General features: G+C 35.2%; 2 protein-coding genes across 2 annotated transcripts in view; one reads left to right on the top strand and one right to left on the bottom strand.

Moving 5' to 3' along the window:
- Positions 1-170: 170 nt before the first annotated feature.
- Positions 171-8,799, bottom strand: LOC137388101 (uncharacterized). The gene is made up of 8 exons (XM_068074613.1): positions 8,656-8,799; positions 7,083-7,235; positions 6,413-6,670; positions 5,293-5,481; positions 4,167-4,328; positions 2,787-2,920; positions 1,747-1,976; positions 171-727 (listed from the first exon to the last, which is right to left on the bottom strand). Exons 1-8 carry the CDS (start codon positions 8,797-8,799, stop codon positions 546-548), a joined length of 1,452 nt encoding a protein of 483 aa, XP_067930714.1. The 3' UTR covers positions 171-545.
- A 2,451-nt stretch (positions 8,800-11,250) lies between these two features.
- LOC137388100 (uncharacterized) overlaps positions 11,251-18,600 on the top strand; it is a 66,755-nt gene continuing 59,405 nt past the window's right edge. Inside the window, exons 1-6 of the mRNA XM_068074612.1 lie at positions 11,251-11,342; positions 11,844-12,048; positions 15,117-15,272; positions 16,398-16,514; positions 16,879-17,034; positions 17,606-17,729. Coding sequence (XP_067930713.1) covers positions 11,251-11,342; positions 11,844-12,048; positions 15,117-15,272; positions 16,398-16,514; positions 16,879-17,034; positions 17,606-17,729 — 850 coding nt within the window. The remainder of the gene's footprint in view (positions 11,343-11,843; positions 12,049-15,116; positions 15,273-16,397; positions 16,515-16,878; positions 17,035-17,605; positions 17,730-18,600) is intronic.

Raw genomic sequence — 18,600 nt, 5'->3', positions numbered from 1 at the left:
TTTCAGTTGAATGAAGCCGAAGCATCTATCATCTACCTTTATATATTTATTATTACACAGTGTCAGTGATGTGGTGAAATGATAATACATATGTTCATCAAAAGCAACAAAGAATCATTCTCTAGTTATTAACTGAACTTTCTCAGATTGCTGCATAGCCTATACCCAGATAACTTTTATGTTTAATACAAGCAAAATCGTAAAAAAAAACAAGAAATGTGGACTTTCCATTTTTAATCACATGATGAAAAGCAAATCTCAACTTGAGCATAACATGAATATGAAGGGTTGTTTCTTGAAAAACTTACAAGTATTTGCAAGCTCATATTTAGTAAAAGATCAAGTAGCTTTAGTTGCCATTAGCCAGTGAATCTGATGAACACTGTACATGTCTGAGAGCAGCATTGCGTCAAGTCGATGTAATAGTAAGGCCGTATCATGGGGCGCCATCGAACTCCGTCGCAAAATACTACAAATGTGGAGAAGGTCTCTTAGGAAACTTGCTTGTTTTGATCTTTTGCTAAAACCAGCAACGGTGATGCCAGCTATAATGCAGCAATTTGTGACTGCTTTGTCGCTACGATCAGCTCAGTAGCTCCAGGCTCCTGTTTGTCTTGGGAAGCCTGCGCGACAGAATCTAGAATGTTCTTATTCTTCTCCAACATGCGCTGTAACTTTGCTCTTGGTGAGTGGTGAAAAGACCTTTGAATTGTATGATGTGGAACACCTGCAATAATACAGTTGTGTTAAAGTACAAGGTCAAGGTTGTTTGTCAAACAATGTTTCTAACTCATACCAGGCTTCAGTTCTGAATCTCACTTGGCAAAAAAGCGATATATTTTTGAAATGTTTGTAAATAAGTTTTTAATAAGATTATGTATTAGCTAATGGAAACCTATCTTCTAAGAAACCAACAAGTGATTGCTTTATTGATTAAACTCCCATTCTGATTAATCGTCAGTGCAAATTATTATTTTATAGCAAGCCGATTAGGTACGAATAAACTCAATAGCTCAGTAGCATATTACCATTCAAACTAACTAGGTATCGGCGTCATCATTCTCCTTCCACATTTTTCATTGCATTTACATCAGTGTGAAACAAGTCAGTCCGCTTGAAGCAGTATGATTCGGCAATTGCTAATTTGCGTCATTTTGGTTATAAATACAGTAGTTGGAATCACTATCTATTGATATTGACCGAGGTTAGGGTGTGGCTTAAAACTGACTTATAGGATGAAAATACATTTTTTAACGTTTCGGAACAACCAGGTGCCAGATAGACTATAAAGTCATGCAAATAGCAATTTTATTTAGACGGTTTTTATTCTTCGCGTAGTACATGATTGGTGACTATCATATCATAATCTCACTACCCGAATGCTTTTGATCACATTTATAATTCTTACTATAATAAGAGCAATGCCATTCTGTTCGAAGCCACACGAAGAGCGTTACAAAAGAATTGGCTCATCCCGGAATTGAACCCAACACTTCGGCATCAACACCAAGCTCACTGCCACCACCCCAATCAACCACCCCAATCAACCACTTTTTATTCAACAATAATTATGAATAAAGTGACTCCACATAATGACTTCTCACAGTGCATAGAACTGTTAGTGTACTAGTCTTCTTAAAAACCGCTTACATAGATTGTTTGAAGCCAATAAAAAAAGTGGCGCGATCTATGTTCATGTCATCCGACTGAGTACCTGCTCACCTACAGCATATACAGCTGCCTAACCTCGTTTTCTCGTAGGTGCTGATTCCACAAGTCGCTCTTTGTCAACTTTCAGATTCTCTACCATTATTATCTCTCGCTGCTTTTCTGTGAGAGAAGAAAACTCCGTATGAATTGAAGTGGTTGGCCGTCTGGTCTTAGGAGCGTCTGGTAGGTACAGATATGGCTTTTCCGGGTCAGATTCCTCCTTCTCATTGTTGGTTCTGTTTCGCTTTTTCATTGTTTCCATAAATCTGTCAGTAGTGACCACATGGGTAGTTAGTTGTTTTTGGTAGATAGTACTAGGTGCATACTTGAACCAAAACAACTCTCGCCCTTAATTGAGTTGTGCATGCGTTTTAATGATTTGTTTTGAGTCAACTGTAAGCATGATATATAGTCTACAATTTAAAGTAAGTAATTGAACACAACTCTCTTTCTAACAGATGATAGCATTTTACGCATAAGTCTTGCTATTCCCTATGAACCATACTATAAGTGAGTTGTCATGGCCCAGTGGTCCAGAGCACCTGGCTCGCTAACAACATGCTGAGGTTCAATTCCCAAAAAATTCCAATGGTGGTGACAGGAATGACATCCAACCTCAATTTGCTCTGTTGCTCTTTGGGACAGTTCCCTTGCCACTGGACTCAGGCACACAAGATCACGAATCCATTGTTTGTGCAAATGTGGTAAAAGGACTGCTTGCATGAAGCCTTGTACTCGATCTTCGAGGAATTGCTTACACTAGAATACACCCACCTTGATTTCTGCGATAAATATATAGATACGAAATGTGATTGCCTCCTCTCTTTTTTGCTTTAAGCTGTTAGTATTTGTTACCAATGCTACCAATTCACTGCAGCTGTACGTAGTAGCATGAGTAATTTTTTTCTCATGTACAAAACTTTCCTATTGACCAACTAGAAATATAGTTCTGTCAAATTGTTAAAAAGTAGCCACTTTCTATTTAGATAATAGACATAAAATTTAGTAAATATGTGAAAGTGATTTCATATGGTGAGGATAACACCTTGCATTACAATATAATATAGTCAACTGACTTGTTCCAGGCTGCATCCTTATCTTTCACAAATTTGATTCCTTGTCTAAACTGCTCTTCTTTAAACTCCCAAAGAAGGCCTTCTATTCTGTCACAGAATTCTCCCACCTGATTTTGTACAACTTCAGCTTCTTCCTGCAGTAGGGCTTTTTTTTAAATAAAAATCTCAAACATCGCAAAAATAGCAAAACTTGGAATAATCATTTCTATTTTAATTTTATTTCATTGTTGACCATTATTGTCACCTTAAAAAGATAAAAGGAAAGAGTAAATCTGGCAATGCATCAGTTCAGAGATGGGGGAGGTAATAAGGAACCCCACCAAATAACTGACACATATACTAAGTGAAGTATAACTTAGTTTATATTTGGTTTATTTTATATTTTTTTGCATGTTTTATCATTCAGTTTGTATTAGAAAGAGAACGATTTCTAAAAAGAGATGCAGACTTAACCAAAATGGAAATTTACCAAATTTATCAAACTTCTACTCATGATTGGCTCAACATATAAGCTTTTCAGCATGCGATACAAAATTCAAGAAAGTATTTTACTCCACCCCTCTTACACTCTTTACTAGTAATTTCTAACCTATGGCTTTCAGAGTTTGTTGAAATATTGCAGTTTTATAAGAGAAAGCGTGAAGGTTAGTGAAAATTGATAAGAAATGGCAAAACTATTACAATACAGAATGATATATGAGCTAACTAGGTGTAAAATCTACTTAGTGAAATTACAATAAGATATGCATCGCATCAGTATCTTCTTCTCTACCTTCAAACCTACGCAACGTTTAGCATGAGTTTTTCGCAGCAGTTTTTTGCAAGCATTTTTGCATTTTACCTTCGCTCCTCAGTGGTTTGGCAGATCGTTTTGGTTGAAGTGGTTGCCTATGTGTATATATATATACTTATCCTTATATATAATATGTATGTTATATACTATAATATAGGCCTATATACTATATATATTATTATGTATTATATATATGCATATATTATATATATAAATATATATTTATACATTTATAAATTATATACATACATTTCCATGTATAATATCTGTTTGAAATGTAACAACTATGACCTACATTTAGAAGTTTCGAATAAAATTTCTATTTCTAAAAACTATACACAATCCTGTCTGTCTCTATTAATAGTAACAAAACAACCTTTTTTTACTGACTCTTACCATATTAATTTACTTTTTTACATTCTTTATATATTGTTTTTATTGTTAGGCTATAAAACAATTTTAACAAAACATTGTTTTTTTTCTTTAAAAATATTTGATCTAAATCAGCCCAAAACAACATCCCAGAATCCCAAAACACTTAGCTCTGTGTAATACTGTATTAAGACCATCCAGACGAGACAACCTACCTGCACTTGGCTTTTAGTGGGTGGTTTCTTCTTAGACATGCGAGAGAGTACTCCTGCCACGCTTTGACTGGGTTTTGTTAGGTCAGACTGGACCTTGTCCTTTTGATGTGTCTCCATTGCTTCCCTAATTATCGGGTTGTCTTTAAGTCTTTTATGGAACTCCTAACAGAGTACGAAATAAGCTACTCACTGACATAAAAGTGCAGAAAGAGCTACAGCTACAATCGAAACATTGTCTTGATGTTCAAAGCATTATTACTCAACCAGCTGTGCTAACCCGCAATGCCCAGGTAATAAAAAAGTCTTTGGACAGAAAATTGATTTGTATTTAAGATATAACAACATTTCCCATTTTAACTTTCAAACTACATATCATGAGAGAAGTGTTTTGTGTAATTGAAATAAATTAGGAGAAAAATAAAAACAACTGTAAAGGTTTTAAAACTTTGTCAAACAATTATAACTTTCAAGCTACTAGCCAGGCACATTGCCAATGGAAAATTCCACTAAGTTGCTTAATAAGCTAGGCTTCTTATGGCGGTAAGCCAAGACTTTGTGTCTGCATTGTTGTCCAGCTACAGCTATTCTGATAATAGCTATAGCCAGAATGACAGACAGATATAAGACATACAGACATACTTTGAGAAATATATTTATAGATGCAGTGTTATTTATGAACTAAAGATTTAGTTATGTACATTGTTGTTGTTCCATGAATATTGTATCGAAAACTGAAAAACGTATCACACTTTACGGAATCGAATGTACATTGTATATAACTTGAGTTGACTCATGATGACTCATTACTAAACCATTGAAAGATGTTCATTGGGTGTGTCCAGAAAAGTAAAATTTTAGCTATAGTTGTATATCTTCTTTATTTTATTTTATAACTACTATTTCTCTGGCAATCCGGTGCACTGTGAGAGATTGTCGTGTGAAATAAGTATGAACACAATTATTCCGAAAAGCAGCAAGGAGGTCTAGTGGCGCGGGTAGTAGCGTATTTGGCTGCCAAGCTCGAGTTGTGTCTCATTAGCTTGACTTGAGATAATTGTGTACAACAACTTGACAAGTAAGAGCAGCAACTTGGCGAATGCCCTATCAGTGAGAATACATATCCCACCTGTTTCTCTCTCGCTTTCTGAGGTACAACTAGCTTGACTGTTCCTGTCTGTCGAGGTGAACTGACCAGTTTTTTTGGCGCTGTTTCTTGAACTGCTGGCAATGCTAAGTACGTTGGCTTGTAAGGTTCAGTTTTTTTTGCTGTTGTCCTTTGCTTATCTGGCATCAAATGCCCAGCATATCCAGGCAGCTGTTCAAGCAGAAAGGTTGACAAGTGTGTCACTATAGACAGTTTTATCACACATTTTACAATTTCAAATCTTATGGGCAAAGGGATAATTAATAAGCTAATAACTCTATGTAACTTAATGCTTAACTTTAGATGTAACTCTTTGTAACTCAATGTTTACTCTATGTATAGCTATATATAACTCAATGTTTAACTCTATCATAACTATATATAACTCAATGTTTAATAATATATATATTGTTAAACATTGAGTTAATAGTGGTTAGCAATATACTTTTTTGTATACATAGTTGTTAAACACTGTTCAAGCAAAGCTCATCACTTTGGCGATTGGAGCACTCTGGTGTCAGCACATTGACTTCCTTAAATTCTATGAGGTAGCTTAATTGTTTCATGGCAGGAATTCAACCTTCATTGGCAATGGGATTTTTCTCCCTTGCTGGCTGTGAGCTGCACTGATGAGGCTTCAATAGCCGAAACAGTACTGTCTGTCGCATGAATATATGTATATATAATTTTTCACAGCTTTGTATCTGCATTTATGATCACTTCTCACTTGATATATAGTTATTATATAGTTATTATATAATTATACAAATTGTAAAAAATGTTATAAAAAAGAACAGACTTGAAACTAAAGTTGAAGTTGTTTTCTATAAAGTGATTTCACAGTTTCAATTTTACTTTTAAGTTTTTGTTTTTCAGCTTTTTGTATGTCTTTCCCTCTATATATACAACTTTGATAAATTACCTGTATGTATCAATTAAAGATGGCAGCGCTATAAAAGTTAACAGTATTGCCTAGGCCTAAAACTCAATAGCATTAATCTATTAATTGAAGAATCTTTACTCATTAAACATCCAAAGTTTGTGAAAGCACTAACCATAACTATTTCATATCTAGGCTTGTTCTTGAGTTTTGAAAACTTACGGTGTTCTCTTCAACAACTTTTTCGAATGCTTCAATTTCTTCGTTTTGTGTGTGTCTCTTGTTTTGTCTGCTTATAGGTTTTTCTAAAAAATTATACATCCGTTTTCTATTCTTTTCCACGGCTCGCATCAGCTCTTTCTTTGTAATCGTCGTCCTTGCTTCTGCAACTATCGGAGAAACAGTATCCGTCGAACACCTAATTCTCACTTTGTTTTCTAAACTTTTGTCTGTATAGTTTAGTTTTCCAGCATTTCTCACCTGCAATTCACAAGAATGCATGTACATGTATGTATCATACTCTTTTGAATAATCACAAATTTTTATGCTGGTGTTAGACAATGTTTGGATGGTCATGCTCTCACTCACCCACTCACTCTCTCACCCACCCACTCACTCACTCTCTCTCTCTCTCACTCTCTCTCTCTCTCTCTCTCTCACTCACTCACTCTCCCTCATTCACTCTCTCTCACTCACTCTCTCTCTCTCACTCACTCACTCTCTCTCATTCACTCTCTCTCATTCACTCTCTCACTCTCTCTCTCTCACTCTCTCACTCACTCACTCATCCGTTCAATCACTCACTCTCTCACTCACTCTCTCTCACTCACTCTCTCTCACACTCACCCTCTCACCCACTCTCACTCACTCACTTTCTGAACAAACTATGTACCAGATATTTTTGAAGGTTATTCACAGTCATCTCATCATTGCTCAAGTCAGCGTCTGGATACAGTCTTCGTTTGTACTCAAGCTCGTTGCGTTTGCTCTCCAAGTTTAGTAATTTGCTCTCATTCTCAAGTCTGTGCTCCTCAGTTTGTATATCCTGAAACAGAAGACTTTACTGTATACACGGACCTCACGACAGCATATCAGAATGAGCCAGCAATATCAGGGTGAATCATCAAACATGTTCTTTTCTAAGGATAATGGAGAGTGTGTTACTATGACTTCTCATAAATTGGTTTGTTCGTATCGACATAGATTTAAGTCTGGTTCACACTATATCGTCATATGTCAGCATTATTCCCACAATACTTTGATGATCATAAACGATTACGTTGTAATCACCATAATAAACCTATCCATGTTTTAGCAGCGAATAGTCCACGGCATAGCACTCTCATTACACAAAGTGTTCGCGATAACGGCGAAATACGCATACCGTATCCACCGCCATGGAAGAAAACTTTATATCAAGCTATCCGCAGCAGCCAATCACTATTGCTGAAGTGATGCACATTGCACAGACTGTCTTGGATGCTTGAGGAACTATCGGGAAAGTTTGACAGCTGCAATCTTTCATGACGTATCAGCGTTGCCTTGACGATGCCATCGATTTACGATGTACATAGTCGACAAATAATCACCCATTGAACGACACCAAAATACGGCAACACAGTGTGAACAAGTTTTTACAGCTCAATTGGAGACATCCTGTAAATAACTAAAGCTGCTAACGCATGACAGGTGTTAATATTAACACTATTAACAGGTGTTAATATTAACACTATTAACAGGTGTTAATATGATTGGAAAAAAGCAATAAAATCATGTAATGAATGGTATGACATAATACCATAGCCTCTACAGATAAACAAGTGATCTGCAGTCAGTACTGTCCATTAATCAATCGATAATAACTAGTCAATAATAATCAATAAACACTAATCATGTTAGTTTTATGTCATGTTGTGTTGCTATAGAAACGTCTGTGATCTACATTAGTCACTAGTCTGTCTGTCGCTAGTCCGTGGTTTTGCTCTGGGTCGTCTTTCTTCTTCTATAAAGGCACACGCGACCATGAAATGATTCTAGCTTTGACTAAAAAGTTGTGGTATCCAATGGGCATGATCTGGTTGATGCATGCTAGCATTTCTATCCTGTTGCGGCAGCTGGCCGTGAAATAGGTTTGTCTATCCTGCACTTTAGATTACTGCTACAGAGCACCATTGGTATAAAGTAGTGCTTTTACAGATGCTGTTTTTGTTCTGTAAGGGTGTTCAGTTAACTCTCTCCATTAGTATAGGGCTGGTTTACTCGTCACTGGCCCAACCCACACACAAATGATACCAGATTATTCAAATTACTGGTAGCAAGTTGATATAGTCTGACCTGACCTAAAGCTAACATAGAAAGGTTTAACCCAATGAGAACATTTTCAGGTTTAACCTAAAGCTCAAAGACATTAACAGGAAAAAGATTTGATACGCTGCCAAAAACAAACGCTCGATTTCAATAGTTACCTGCTCCTTCTTCTTGAATAGAAAGTCATAATGTTGTTTCTTTTTCAAAAGGAGCACATCGGCTTGAGCATTTTTTACTCCTGTTATTCTTTCTGAGCCAGATATAGCTCCGCTTCTTCGTCTTTTCAGAGAAAGTTCTGACATTTTATTGCATCAAAGTAAAGAATGGAAAGCAGCCCTTCGCTAGACCCCAAAAAAACTGGCTATATCTTCGTACGGTCTAGCTAACCCTATCCGATTGTAAAATTCTGTAGCAAATATGGCTCAGAGAATTGTTTTTATGTAACGGTTGCTAACCTCACTGAACTTGATTGTCAAACAAGATAGCATTATGCGGGCCACAATGAGCCTTTACACCTGAGGTAGAATGAATTTTGTTAGCCCGCATTTGTTTAATTCTGTCTGCCACTTTAATCAATGAATATAATTGAAGTTCGTACTCACGACCAATGTATTAACTCTGTTTTGATTTTGATACATGCTAGCTCAATCAGCCGTAACGACCCTTTGATTATAACAACCACAATAGAATGATCAAAATACAGTGTTGCGACATTCGCATTATGGAATACCTGTTATCATTCTAGTGAGAATAATGTGGTCAAAGGCTAGTTTTGTAAACCGAGTTGTGAAGTTTTATTCAACTCTTTCTGGCCTGTCGTACGTAAGAAGGAGCAAAGAAAGGTTTGTTGACTGAGAATATATGCGTGATTGACGTGCGAAGCTTTCACGTCATCGACACATTACAGTTAAACATAAACACCAAGATCATATTACACATACTCACACATATAATATATATATATATATAGTATATATATATTAGTATATATAGTATTATATATACATGTATATACATGTATATATATAAATAAAAAAATGTTATATATATATACATGTATATATAACCGTATATATATGATACAGTATATATATGATATATATATACTATATATGATATATATAGGGCATATATACGGTATATATCTACCATGGTAAACATATACCGGATACGGTATATATATACATGTATACCGTATATATATATATATATATATATATATATATATATATATATATATATATATACATATATATACACTGTATAGATATATGGTATATAAATACTATATATATAGGTATATATATACCGTATATAAATATTATATATACCTAATATATATACGGTATGCATATATGGTATATACATGCCGTATATATGCATTATATATATAATATATATAGTTGTAACATTTTATAACAATATATGTAAATGTATGTATATTGGTGTTCTACAAACATGATATTGATTTGAAAAATCCATTAGAACTATTTTTGAAATTAAAGCGAGCCTGTGATAACATGAAAACTATTTTTGCTTGCTTTTCTTTGTAAGCTGCGATGACACCCTATGATAAAAATGCCCAAATCATTCTCACTGTGAGATATCCTCTGTCACTGTGGCCTATCCTCTGTCACTGTAGGATATCCTCTGTCACTCTGAGATGGTGCAACATAATGAAATTATAATTTTGTTTGCAAATGTTACAGCTACTCTACAATACATATAGGGAATATTTTTAACCTTTTGTAACTTTCAGCTAACTGTTGAATCTCTTTCTGAAAGACAATGGAAATTTCTGATATTCAAATCGGTCCATTTAGCTCAAATGCTGGAGATATTATTGTCAATTTACCGCGATTAACAGTGTATGTACCATAGCAAAATTATATAAAAGTTTTTTATAAAGTTTAGTTGCAAACAGTTATTTCTCATTCTTGTTGTAGTGCTAGTTGTACATTCTGTTGTACTTTTATTGGTGCAGTCAGCAGTGCAAAAGGGTGGTGTCACTTTTGAAGTCTACTATTTAGTTTTTACAGAAAAAAATGAGCTTATTTATTTCAGTAAGTAATAAGACAAACAGTATAAAATACGTTTTTATCAATAACCAAATTTTAGTTACAAATTGTACGTCCTAAATGGAAGCTTTTTGCTAAGCTCTATGTTCATCCGTAAAACATCGACATTATTTTCAATGAAATGCTCAAGCAAGCTTTGTGAGTTACTCCCAATCTTATTTTACATGTACAAAAAAATAGGCAAGAAACTATTGATTTCATAAATTAACCAAACAAAGCAAAATTTCCATTTACAATTTTGTACAAAAAGAAAATCATAAACAGAGAGTGAACAATTTTGAAATTGTTCCCTCTTGGTTGAAGTCTTTTTGAAGTTGTCTCATTCTGACCTAAAAGCGATTCAATAAGATTACGTTTCCCGCGGGATCTCCCATAGTGATAAACAATAATGGCCGACGACATCGTGGAATTTCGTTATTTTGCCATACGAAACTAGTTAGTACTCGCTTACTACTGTTTAATATTGTTATTCTTACTATTGTAACTATTACGATGCAACAGAATCGTCAGTTTTAAATAACGATTTAATATAGCAAACACAATTATTGACATTTTCGAGGTACTTTCATCAAGTTATTTTTATTGTTAAATTTAAATAAGTCACCATTATCACAGTTCTGACGCTTTTGTTAGTAACTGCAAAAGTGTTTTTTTATTTTACAGGAATGCAATAACATGAAGGCTTACAAAAATAGCCGCAAAAGGTCGGACAGTGTTGGTTCAGAAAGAGTTAAAGATGAACGGGCTGACGAACTAAAAGCAGCCAGGTATGACATTTTTATACCTTACCTTTTAGGAGATAATTCTGCAACTAATGCATAATTTTACCTAATAATATTTGCAGTCAATTACATTTGGCTTCATGTATATACACACCTGTCAACACATATTTTGAACAAGTTTTTGTCTTGTCCGGCCTGCCAACCCAGGAGTGGGGCAATGCGTGAGATTTGGTTTTGGGGCAATTGATGTATCAATGATAGTATATATAAAATTGTGGAAATTGGGGCAAAAATCTCACACATTTCTCACGCATTTTCATTTTTTCTTTGGGGTGGTTGTGTAAGTCTCACGCCCAATGCGTGAGAGTTGGCAGGAATGGTCTTGTCAGAGTGACATACAATTGTTAGCTAAATTTAAACGTGTTGGTTATCTGGTAAACTATGTGATACAAACACACTACTTTGTCATTGTTTGATTTGATACTTTGTACAACAACACCAGAGCCTATTCAAGAGACTCTCAGAAAGGTCTGACCACCATGAAAGATATATAATATTTATTAATGAATGCTATGATTCCCTTAGAATAAGATATCTCTGGAACAGACTGCGAGAGACAATCTTAGACACAGTGAACGCTAGCCTTGAAAATGATGTTAAAGAGAGATATGTGTCTCACGGTGTGCATTTTCATCGACAAGTCATGCATAGAAATCCCATTATCACCTCGTTCTACAATTCTAATACCGAGGTGAGTGTAATGTTTGATCTGGCTACCGATGTCTTCTTTAGTACTTTTTCTTCAGACTCTTAGAAGGCAAAAACCTTTGAGTGACTCTTGAGTGACCTTTGAGATTGAAGATTTTTTGTCTGTTAATGATGCTTTATATAATAGACTAGCAGTAAGTGCGTTGATGTCCTTCATTTTCGATCAGAGGTGTTTACGAGGCTGGTTGTCAGGAACTAGACGGGAGTTTTGAAACCAAATATTTTTAGTGACCTTCTTGGAAGGCAAGAAGCATGTGTGTGTGAAGTTTGGATGAAATCAACCAAAAATGTCGAAACATTTGCACGAACCAAAGACTCATACTATAAGACAGATAGACAAACACACAATGACACCGTGGGATTTATTAATAGTATATAATTATATGATTAATACTGAACAGGCATATTGAATTCTATAAATTTGGTTTGTAAGCTATATTCTTGAAAGCTCGCAACTCTGCTAGGTCGGGCTCTTAAAGTTACTGTTTGCAATTTTCAACAAGGTAGTAGCTTATTCGTGCCAAGAGTATTATTATCTTGTTGTGAAACTGTCATGTTTGTGGATTTGACTACAGTATGTTGTAGTAAGGTTACTCAAGTAAAGTAGAAGCCTCTGTTTTAAAAAATGATTAGGTGTTGAGTATTAGTTATGTGATGAGCATACCAACAGATAAGTGCTACCTACCTATGAGCACCATAGATGAACTAGAAATGTGTCTACTGACGAAACACTGTTGAGTGTCTGCCATGTTAACAAAGTAGTTAATATTGTTTTCATGAGATTGTAAGTTACTAGCTTTTTAAGATGCTTATGTGTGGATTTAAAAACAGTTTCCATGCTGTTGTTTTAATTTTAAAACTTCTAAGATGCAAACCTGCTGGCCAAAATAGGTCTGATTATTGTTATTAATTTGAATTTCTTCATTTATTGTAAATTTCTTTGAATCAGTTTCATATGTCCCAAGTTATTATTATTACTAATGCGCCGACAGTCTCTTGTGCTGTGAGAGTTCATCATGTGTAATTGCTATCTTCTCAATTGTTCCACAAGCCAGTTAGCTGGTTGAGTAGTTAAGTTATTAGTGTACCTGCCTGCTACGGTGAATATCTGCGTTTGATTCCCACCCAAAGTACTTATTTTTTCTAACCTATAAGTGTGGCGGGAGATGAGCACGACCTTAGTTGGTCTGCTGATAGTTTTCATATTCACCGAAGAGCCTAGTTGCATGTCCAGGCCAGCTTTTACTTATGATTGTCTCAGTTGATGAATTTTTTAACAAACGTTACAATTTAAAATTCAATAAAATTGTTGACTGTACACTGGTTGTAATTTTTAATATATGAAGTTCGAGCTTCTCAAAACATTAAAATTTATGAATGAAGATATTAAAGATGGAAAAACAACCATAAACAATATAAGTATGCTAAATAAGTTTAAAGTTTACTTGGTTTAAACTAGAATAAGTTACATTATAAGTTCCTATCACTCACACATCTAGCTTACACTTTTGCTTGTGTGTCTCTAACAGAAAGTAACATTAAAAACCTATTTTTATTGAACACATTTATATTAAATTATTTTTTAACCCTTGCTTTGTTTTTGATAATGCATTTATTCAATTGATTTGCATTATTATCTCAGTATATATTAAAGAATTTATAACAAGTTAAAGACCTGTTATAAATGCTTTAATAAGTTTTTGATTACATATATAAAGCTGTGAAATGAACTAAACGAATTAAATGTATGGTGTTTTTATGGAGTTATCTGCTCTGATATATGATGGTTTTAACATACGCAAAAATCAAATTGCTATGCAGGGGTTTGATTGCTTAGAAATTGATTTGAACAAATTAGAAACCAGGAAACTATTTCTTTTGGTAGCATCGAAATGAGAAGAACTGTTTTGATGGTATTACAGTTCAGCATTGTAAGCAAACCTCTTATTAATTGCAAGTAGTTAGTATGAGTAGATTGTATGATTTTTTTGTTTTTGTTATGATTGGATGCCAGAGGGTTGCCAGTTTAATAGGAGTCTTAGCAGTAGGACCTGATGTGTGTGTGCGTTCGTGTGCGTGCGTGTGTGTGTGAGTAAGCGAGCGAGTGAGTGAGTGTGAGGGAGTGAGTGAGAGTGTGTGAGTGAGTGAGAGTGAGTGATAGAGTGAGTGTGTGAGTGAGTGTGTGAGTGAGTGAGTGCGAGCGAGCGAGTGAGTGTGAGTGAGTGGGAGAGAGTGAGAGTGAGTGAGATTGCTCACACTCACCCACATCATCTCTTTGTCACACTTCAACAACGCAAAGATTAAGGGTGAACAGAATCAATGGAATCGTTGCACAACTTTGACACGCTTGTTAGTTGTGATCTTTTTTACATATTTAGACTTCTCAGTATACTTAGACTATGAGTTCCATAGTATGACTCCAGCTTAGCTTGCACTATTTTTTATGGAAGCTCTTCAAAAAATACAAAAAACAGTTTTATAAATCAACTGCAATGTTGCAAATGATCATACGATGTTAATACCTCCTTTGCCTTTTGCTAATTGGCATTTCTCCTAAAATATTTTAAACAATTTCATTCTGTTTGGAATTGCGTGAGACCGAGTGTGATGTTTACTTAGCTTACTACAAGCAGAGGCTGTGTGCTTGTTTGTAAGATCATTATTGCACGAAAAATGTCTCTGTGAGCATGTCTGAGTCCTGTGGCAAGGGAACCTTGATGACTGAAGCCACGTCCGGTTGCAGAGAGGTTGGATGTAATTCTTGTCATCACAGGTGGCCTTTTTGGGAATTGAACCCAAACCTGTTGCTGACAGGTCAGGTGTTCTATACCACTAGGCTACAGTTGCTTTCCATCACATAATAACAATTTATATAACACTGAAACTTTAAAAAATACAAATAACATTACTTTGATTATTTACAGACTGTTATTTGCGGTCTTATCAAGGTGAAAAGGTTTGATAAAAATGACAGACCAACATTAACAAAGCAATTCAATATATTTTATACTTAAAGATGTACTTCTTTTTTGGGTGCCTTGGCTTTTGCAGGAGTTTATCTCTATGGATAAGGATGCGATTCGGATATTCCACAGCTCAGGTATGAAGAAAGACATAGTGATGCCCTCGGAGGACATTAACAGGCTCTGTCATATCAAACACATCAACTCCTATGTTGGCTGGAAACACAAAGATACCTCTCTCTATGTGAGTTTCTCATTGACTACGGAAAAGCTGAGACGATCTGATCATATTGATGAAAATGTTCATCTCTATTTGTCTAAACTCTATGCTAAGCTCTATGAACCCTATGATAACTCTATGAACTCTATAATAAGCTCTATGGTAACTCTATGAACTCTATGATAACTCTATGATTAGCTCTTTTGTAATGAGTTAGCAAGAAATCCTGATTGGGATTAAAACCTTCCCAAAATCTTGAGTCAGAACATTTTGCTGAAAATCTATGCGAGTAAAAAAGCACTGTGAGGCTTTGGAAGATTTGTTTAAGCTTGTGAAGGAACTTGTGCTTCCCTTACTTCTACACACCAAGAGAACCAGCCACTTCGACTTGTAATGTAAAAATATATTTTACCAGTACCGTATGCTAAAATACAATGTAGAATGGGGTACAAGGTAGCATCTATACAAAATACAACCGTCTAGCTTGAGCGCTTCTCAGATACTGTGTCTTGCGCACTTTTTTAAACACTTAGGCCCAGCCCTCGGGCTAAGCCGGGTGTTTGTCTTTTTTTGGCCAGCCTTTGACTGGTTGATTTTCTCTCAGTGCAGCTTGTTTGAGTCGAGGGCTGGTTGGTGTCTGTTACAGGCTGTCTTCTACTGAGTTCATATGTTAGAACTTTAAAATCAAGCTTATGATGAATCTAAACTGTGATCTGGCTTTGAGCATCTGTTTTTTGTGATGGTCTCCAACTTCAACTGTAGATATCCCTGTTCTGTTACCTCATAATTGCAGATCAGTCTTTTTCACTGATTTGCTCATTTGTATTTTTACATCTTGACATTTGCAAACATTACCTGTTTGCAGTAATACCTCCAATTACATTGTGTAAGATTATTATTATAAATTTAAATGGCATCCACTTTTTTTAATACAACATGGAGTTGTCTCATCAGAGTAAAAGTGGCAAGTTGTCTCATCAGAGTAAAAGTGGCAGGTTATCACGTAGTCTCTTTGAATGGAAAATTCAGCTTCAGTCTATGCATTTCTTTGCGAGTTTTTTTCTGCTAGCAACTACCCTTCCATCCACTATCAGTCCATGTTACTCTTTATGAGGGAACTAGTCCGTCATATTTGTACTAATGCTTTAGATGTATGGCCACGACTTTGAGCTCTATTCCCAAACTGAAGCCCCTAGTGAAGTTTATCAAGTGATTTACAATGAGTCTAAGGAGGAGCTCATTGTTTGTGGCAACGGTTACTTACAGGTAAGTTTCGCAAACTCTTCTTGTATGGCGTTATTGAAAAAGTGGTAATTGTTTAAAAGACCTTGGACTAAATTCTAATGCCTGTGTGTTCATGTCACGGTGTGAAAGGCATTTCGTGAGCTATGTACATTGTAGGTAAAAGTCATTAAAACAGGGAGTTTCTTGTCAGTGTGTGAGATGTACAGTGAAGGCTTTATTGCTGTGTAAAATACATTAAACAAAGCTTACACGTTTCTTGCTAAATCAAATTCACTCTTGACGGTAGTTCACCATGAAACATTTTTTTGTTAATGTCATTCTTAGAGCACATTTTTTCAATCATCTCTTCACCTCTGACATACTACTGAACTCCGGTGTACTGTAGTCGTACGTGTTCCGGTTTGGGAATCGTCATCTCATATCTCGACATAGTAGGATGGAAAATGAAATCCTGGAAGGGGAGGAGCTAGAGCTAATAGCTCTTGAAGACACGCCCAGCAGAACACAGAAATGTTTTGTGGCTTTTCAAAACTGTGTAGCTGTAAGTATGAGCTATATTCATACTTGTCATCCAGCTTTGTGATGAAGTTTCATGTTATAAAAATATTTGATAGAAAATTAAAGAGTGCATAAAATATGGCCATCTAATAGCGCCGCCCTATAAACAGAAATATGGCCGCCCTATAAACAGAAATACAATCATATAAGTAGACTTTGATCACATGTAAGAAATTAATTTTATGTAATTTAATGTAATTTTAGTTTCACTAAAATCACAAGATATGTAAATGTTTTTTAGAAGGCATGTAATTTTATTATCATGTTAACAATAAATTGTAATATATTGTTATAGATGCCAGTAAATAGAATATTTACTTAAAAACTGCTTTTAATTACAAACACAGTTTTATATGCATTGGTTTCTTGTGCCACTTCTGTAATGACTTATTATTGTAGGTTGCAGTAATCATTATTGTGGAGATATTATAACGCTTTAGTGAGATTCCTATGCAGTGTGTAAGATATCTCACCTTTGAGTTGTAAAACGAAACTAAAAGATACATACTAATATGAATATATGTACTGTTATACGAATATATGTATACATTCAGGTATTCACCGTGGCAGACACACAAATGGTGACCAGTCAGAAGAATCTCCACCAACGAGAAATAAGCGCCATAACTTTTTTCAATCCAATGAAATACCTCATAACTGGATCTGATGACGGATCAAGTAAGTCGTCTCCCCTTTTTTATTTATTCCATTTTGGCCCCTGATTTGCGCATGTTCAGTCTAACAAGTGACTAGAGTATAAAATTCAACTGAGTATTTTATGTTTTATATTGATTACTTGTGATGCACTAGCGATATATTTATGGTTCATTCATCAGGAACAAAGGATGTTGTATTTCACTGACACATTGTTCCTGTTGCATGGAACTCTGTGAACAACGCCGTTAGCAGAATGCTGGCTGAGCAATAAATTGAGAAAATTCTACATCGCATGAACCACTATTAAATTTTATACAAGTGGTTTGAATGACAAGGAGCTATTTTAATAACAAATTTTGCGAATCAATATGCTTGAGCATGTTTTATATCTCAATAAACTAAGGTCCTTATTTTATGACCAGAAACCCACATTTTGTTTGTGATGATGAATGAAGATTTTAAAGCAGGTTTTATTAAAATCGCTCTGACATAAAGAACAAATTCGTGTGCCCTTTTTCTTTTCTACCTGAAGTATACTAGTCTTTGCCTAGTCTGATGTAAACAAGATCGCTAGTGTGCCAATACTGATCCAGAAAAGTAGTTTTTACATGCCATACTAGCAATGTGTGCCATGCTGGCAGACCTTTGAGTATTTCCTCTAACGTTGCCGTGCATTGCTGACTGCTTTATAGTTTGAATTTAGAATATGTTTTTCTTCACTTTTCACGTATATTAGCATCAAATTCACACCAAGATGAGTGAAATAGTTTTCTGTTGCCACAAAACAAACTTTTAACAGCTTACTGAGTATAGTTTTTACTTGGGTACCAACTACTTGATAATGCTGGTCGATAGGAGAGTAAATTATCCTGATAGATTCTCTTTGGATAAA

This window comes from Watersipora subatra, chromosome 2 (genome assembly GCF_963576615.1).
Source record: "Watersipora subatra chromosome 2, tzWatSuba1.1, whole genome shotgun sequence".
NCBI classification, from domain to species: domain Eukaryota; kingdom Metazoa; phylum Bryozoa; class Gymnolaemata; order Cheilostomatida; family Watersiporidae; genus Watersipora; species Watersipora subatra.
Note: the sequence above shows the minus strand (reverse complement) of the source record. Positions and strands in the feature narration are given on the sequence as shown.

Bases quoted from the DNA above. Each gene is read 5' to 3' on its own strand.
- LOC137388101 (XM_068074613.1), bottom strand. From the start codon at position 8,799: ATGTCAGAACTTTCTCTGAAAAGACGAAGAAGCGGAGCTATATCTGGC. The intron at 7,236-8,655 runs GTAACTATTGAA...CTTCTGTTTCAG, and splicing joins TATTCAAGAAGAAGGAGCAG to GATATACAAACTGAGGAGCA. The intron at 4,329-5,292 runs GTGGGATATGTA...GTACTCTGTTAG, and splicing joins AGAAAGCGAGAGAGAAACAG to GAGTTCCATAAAAGACTTAA.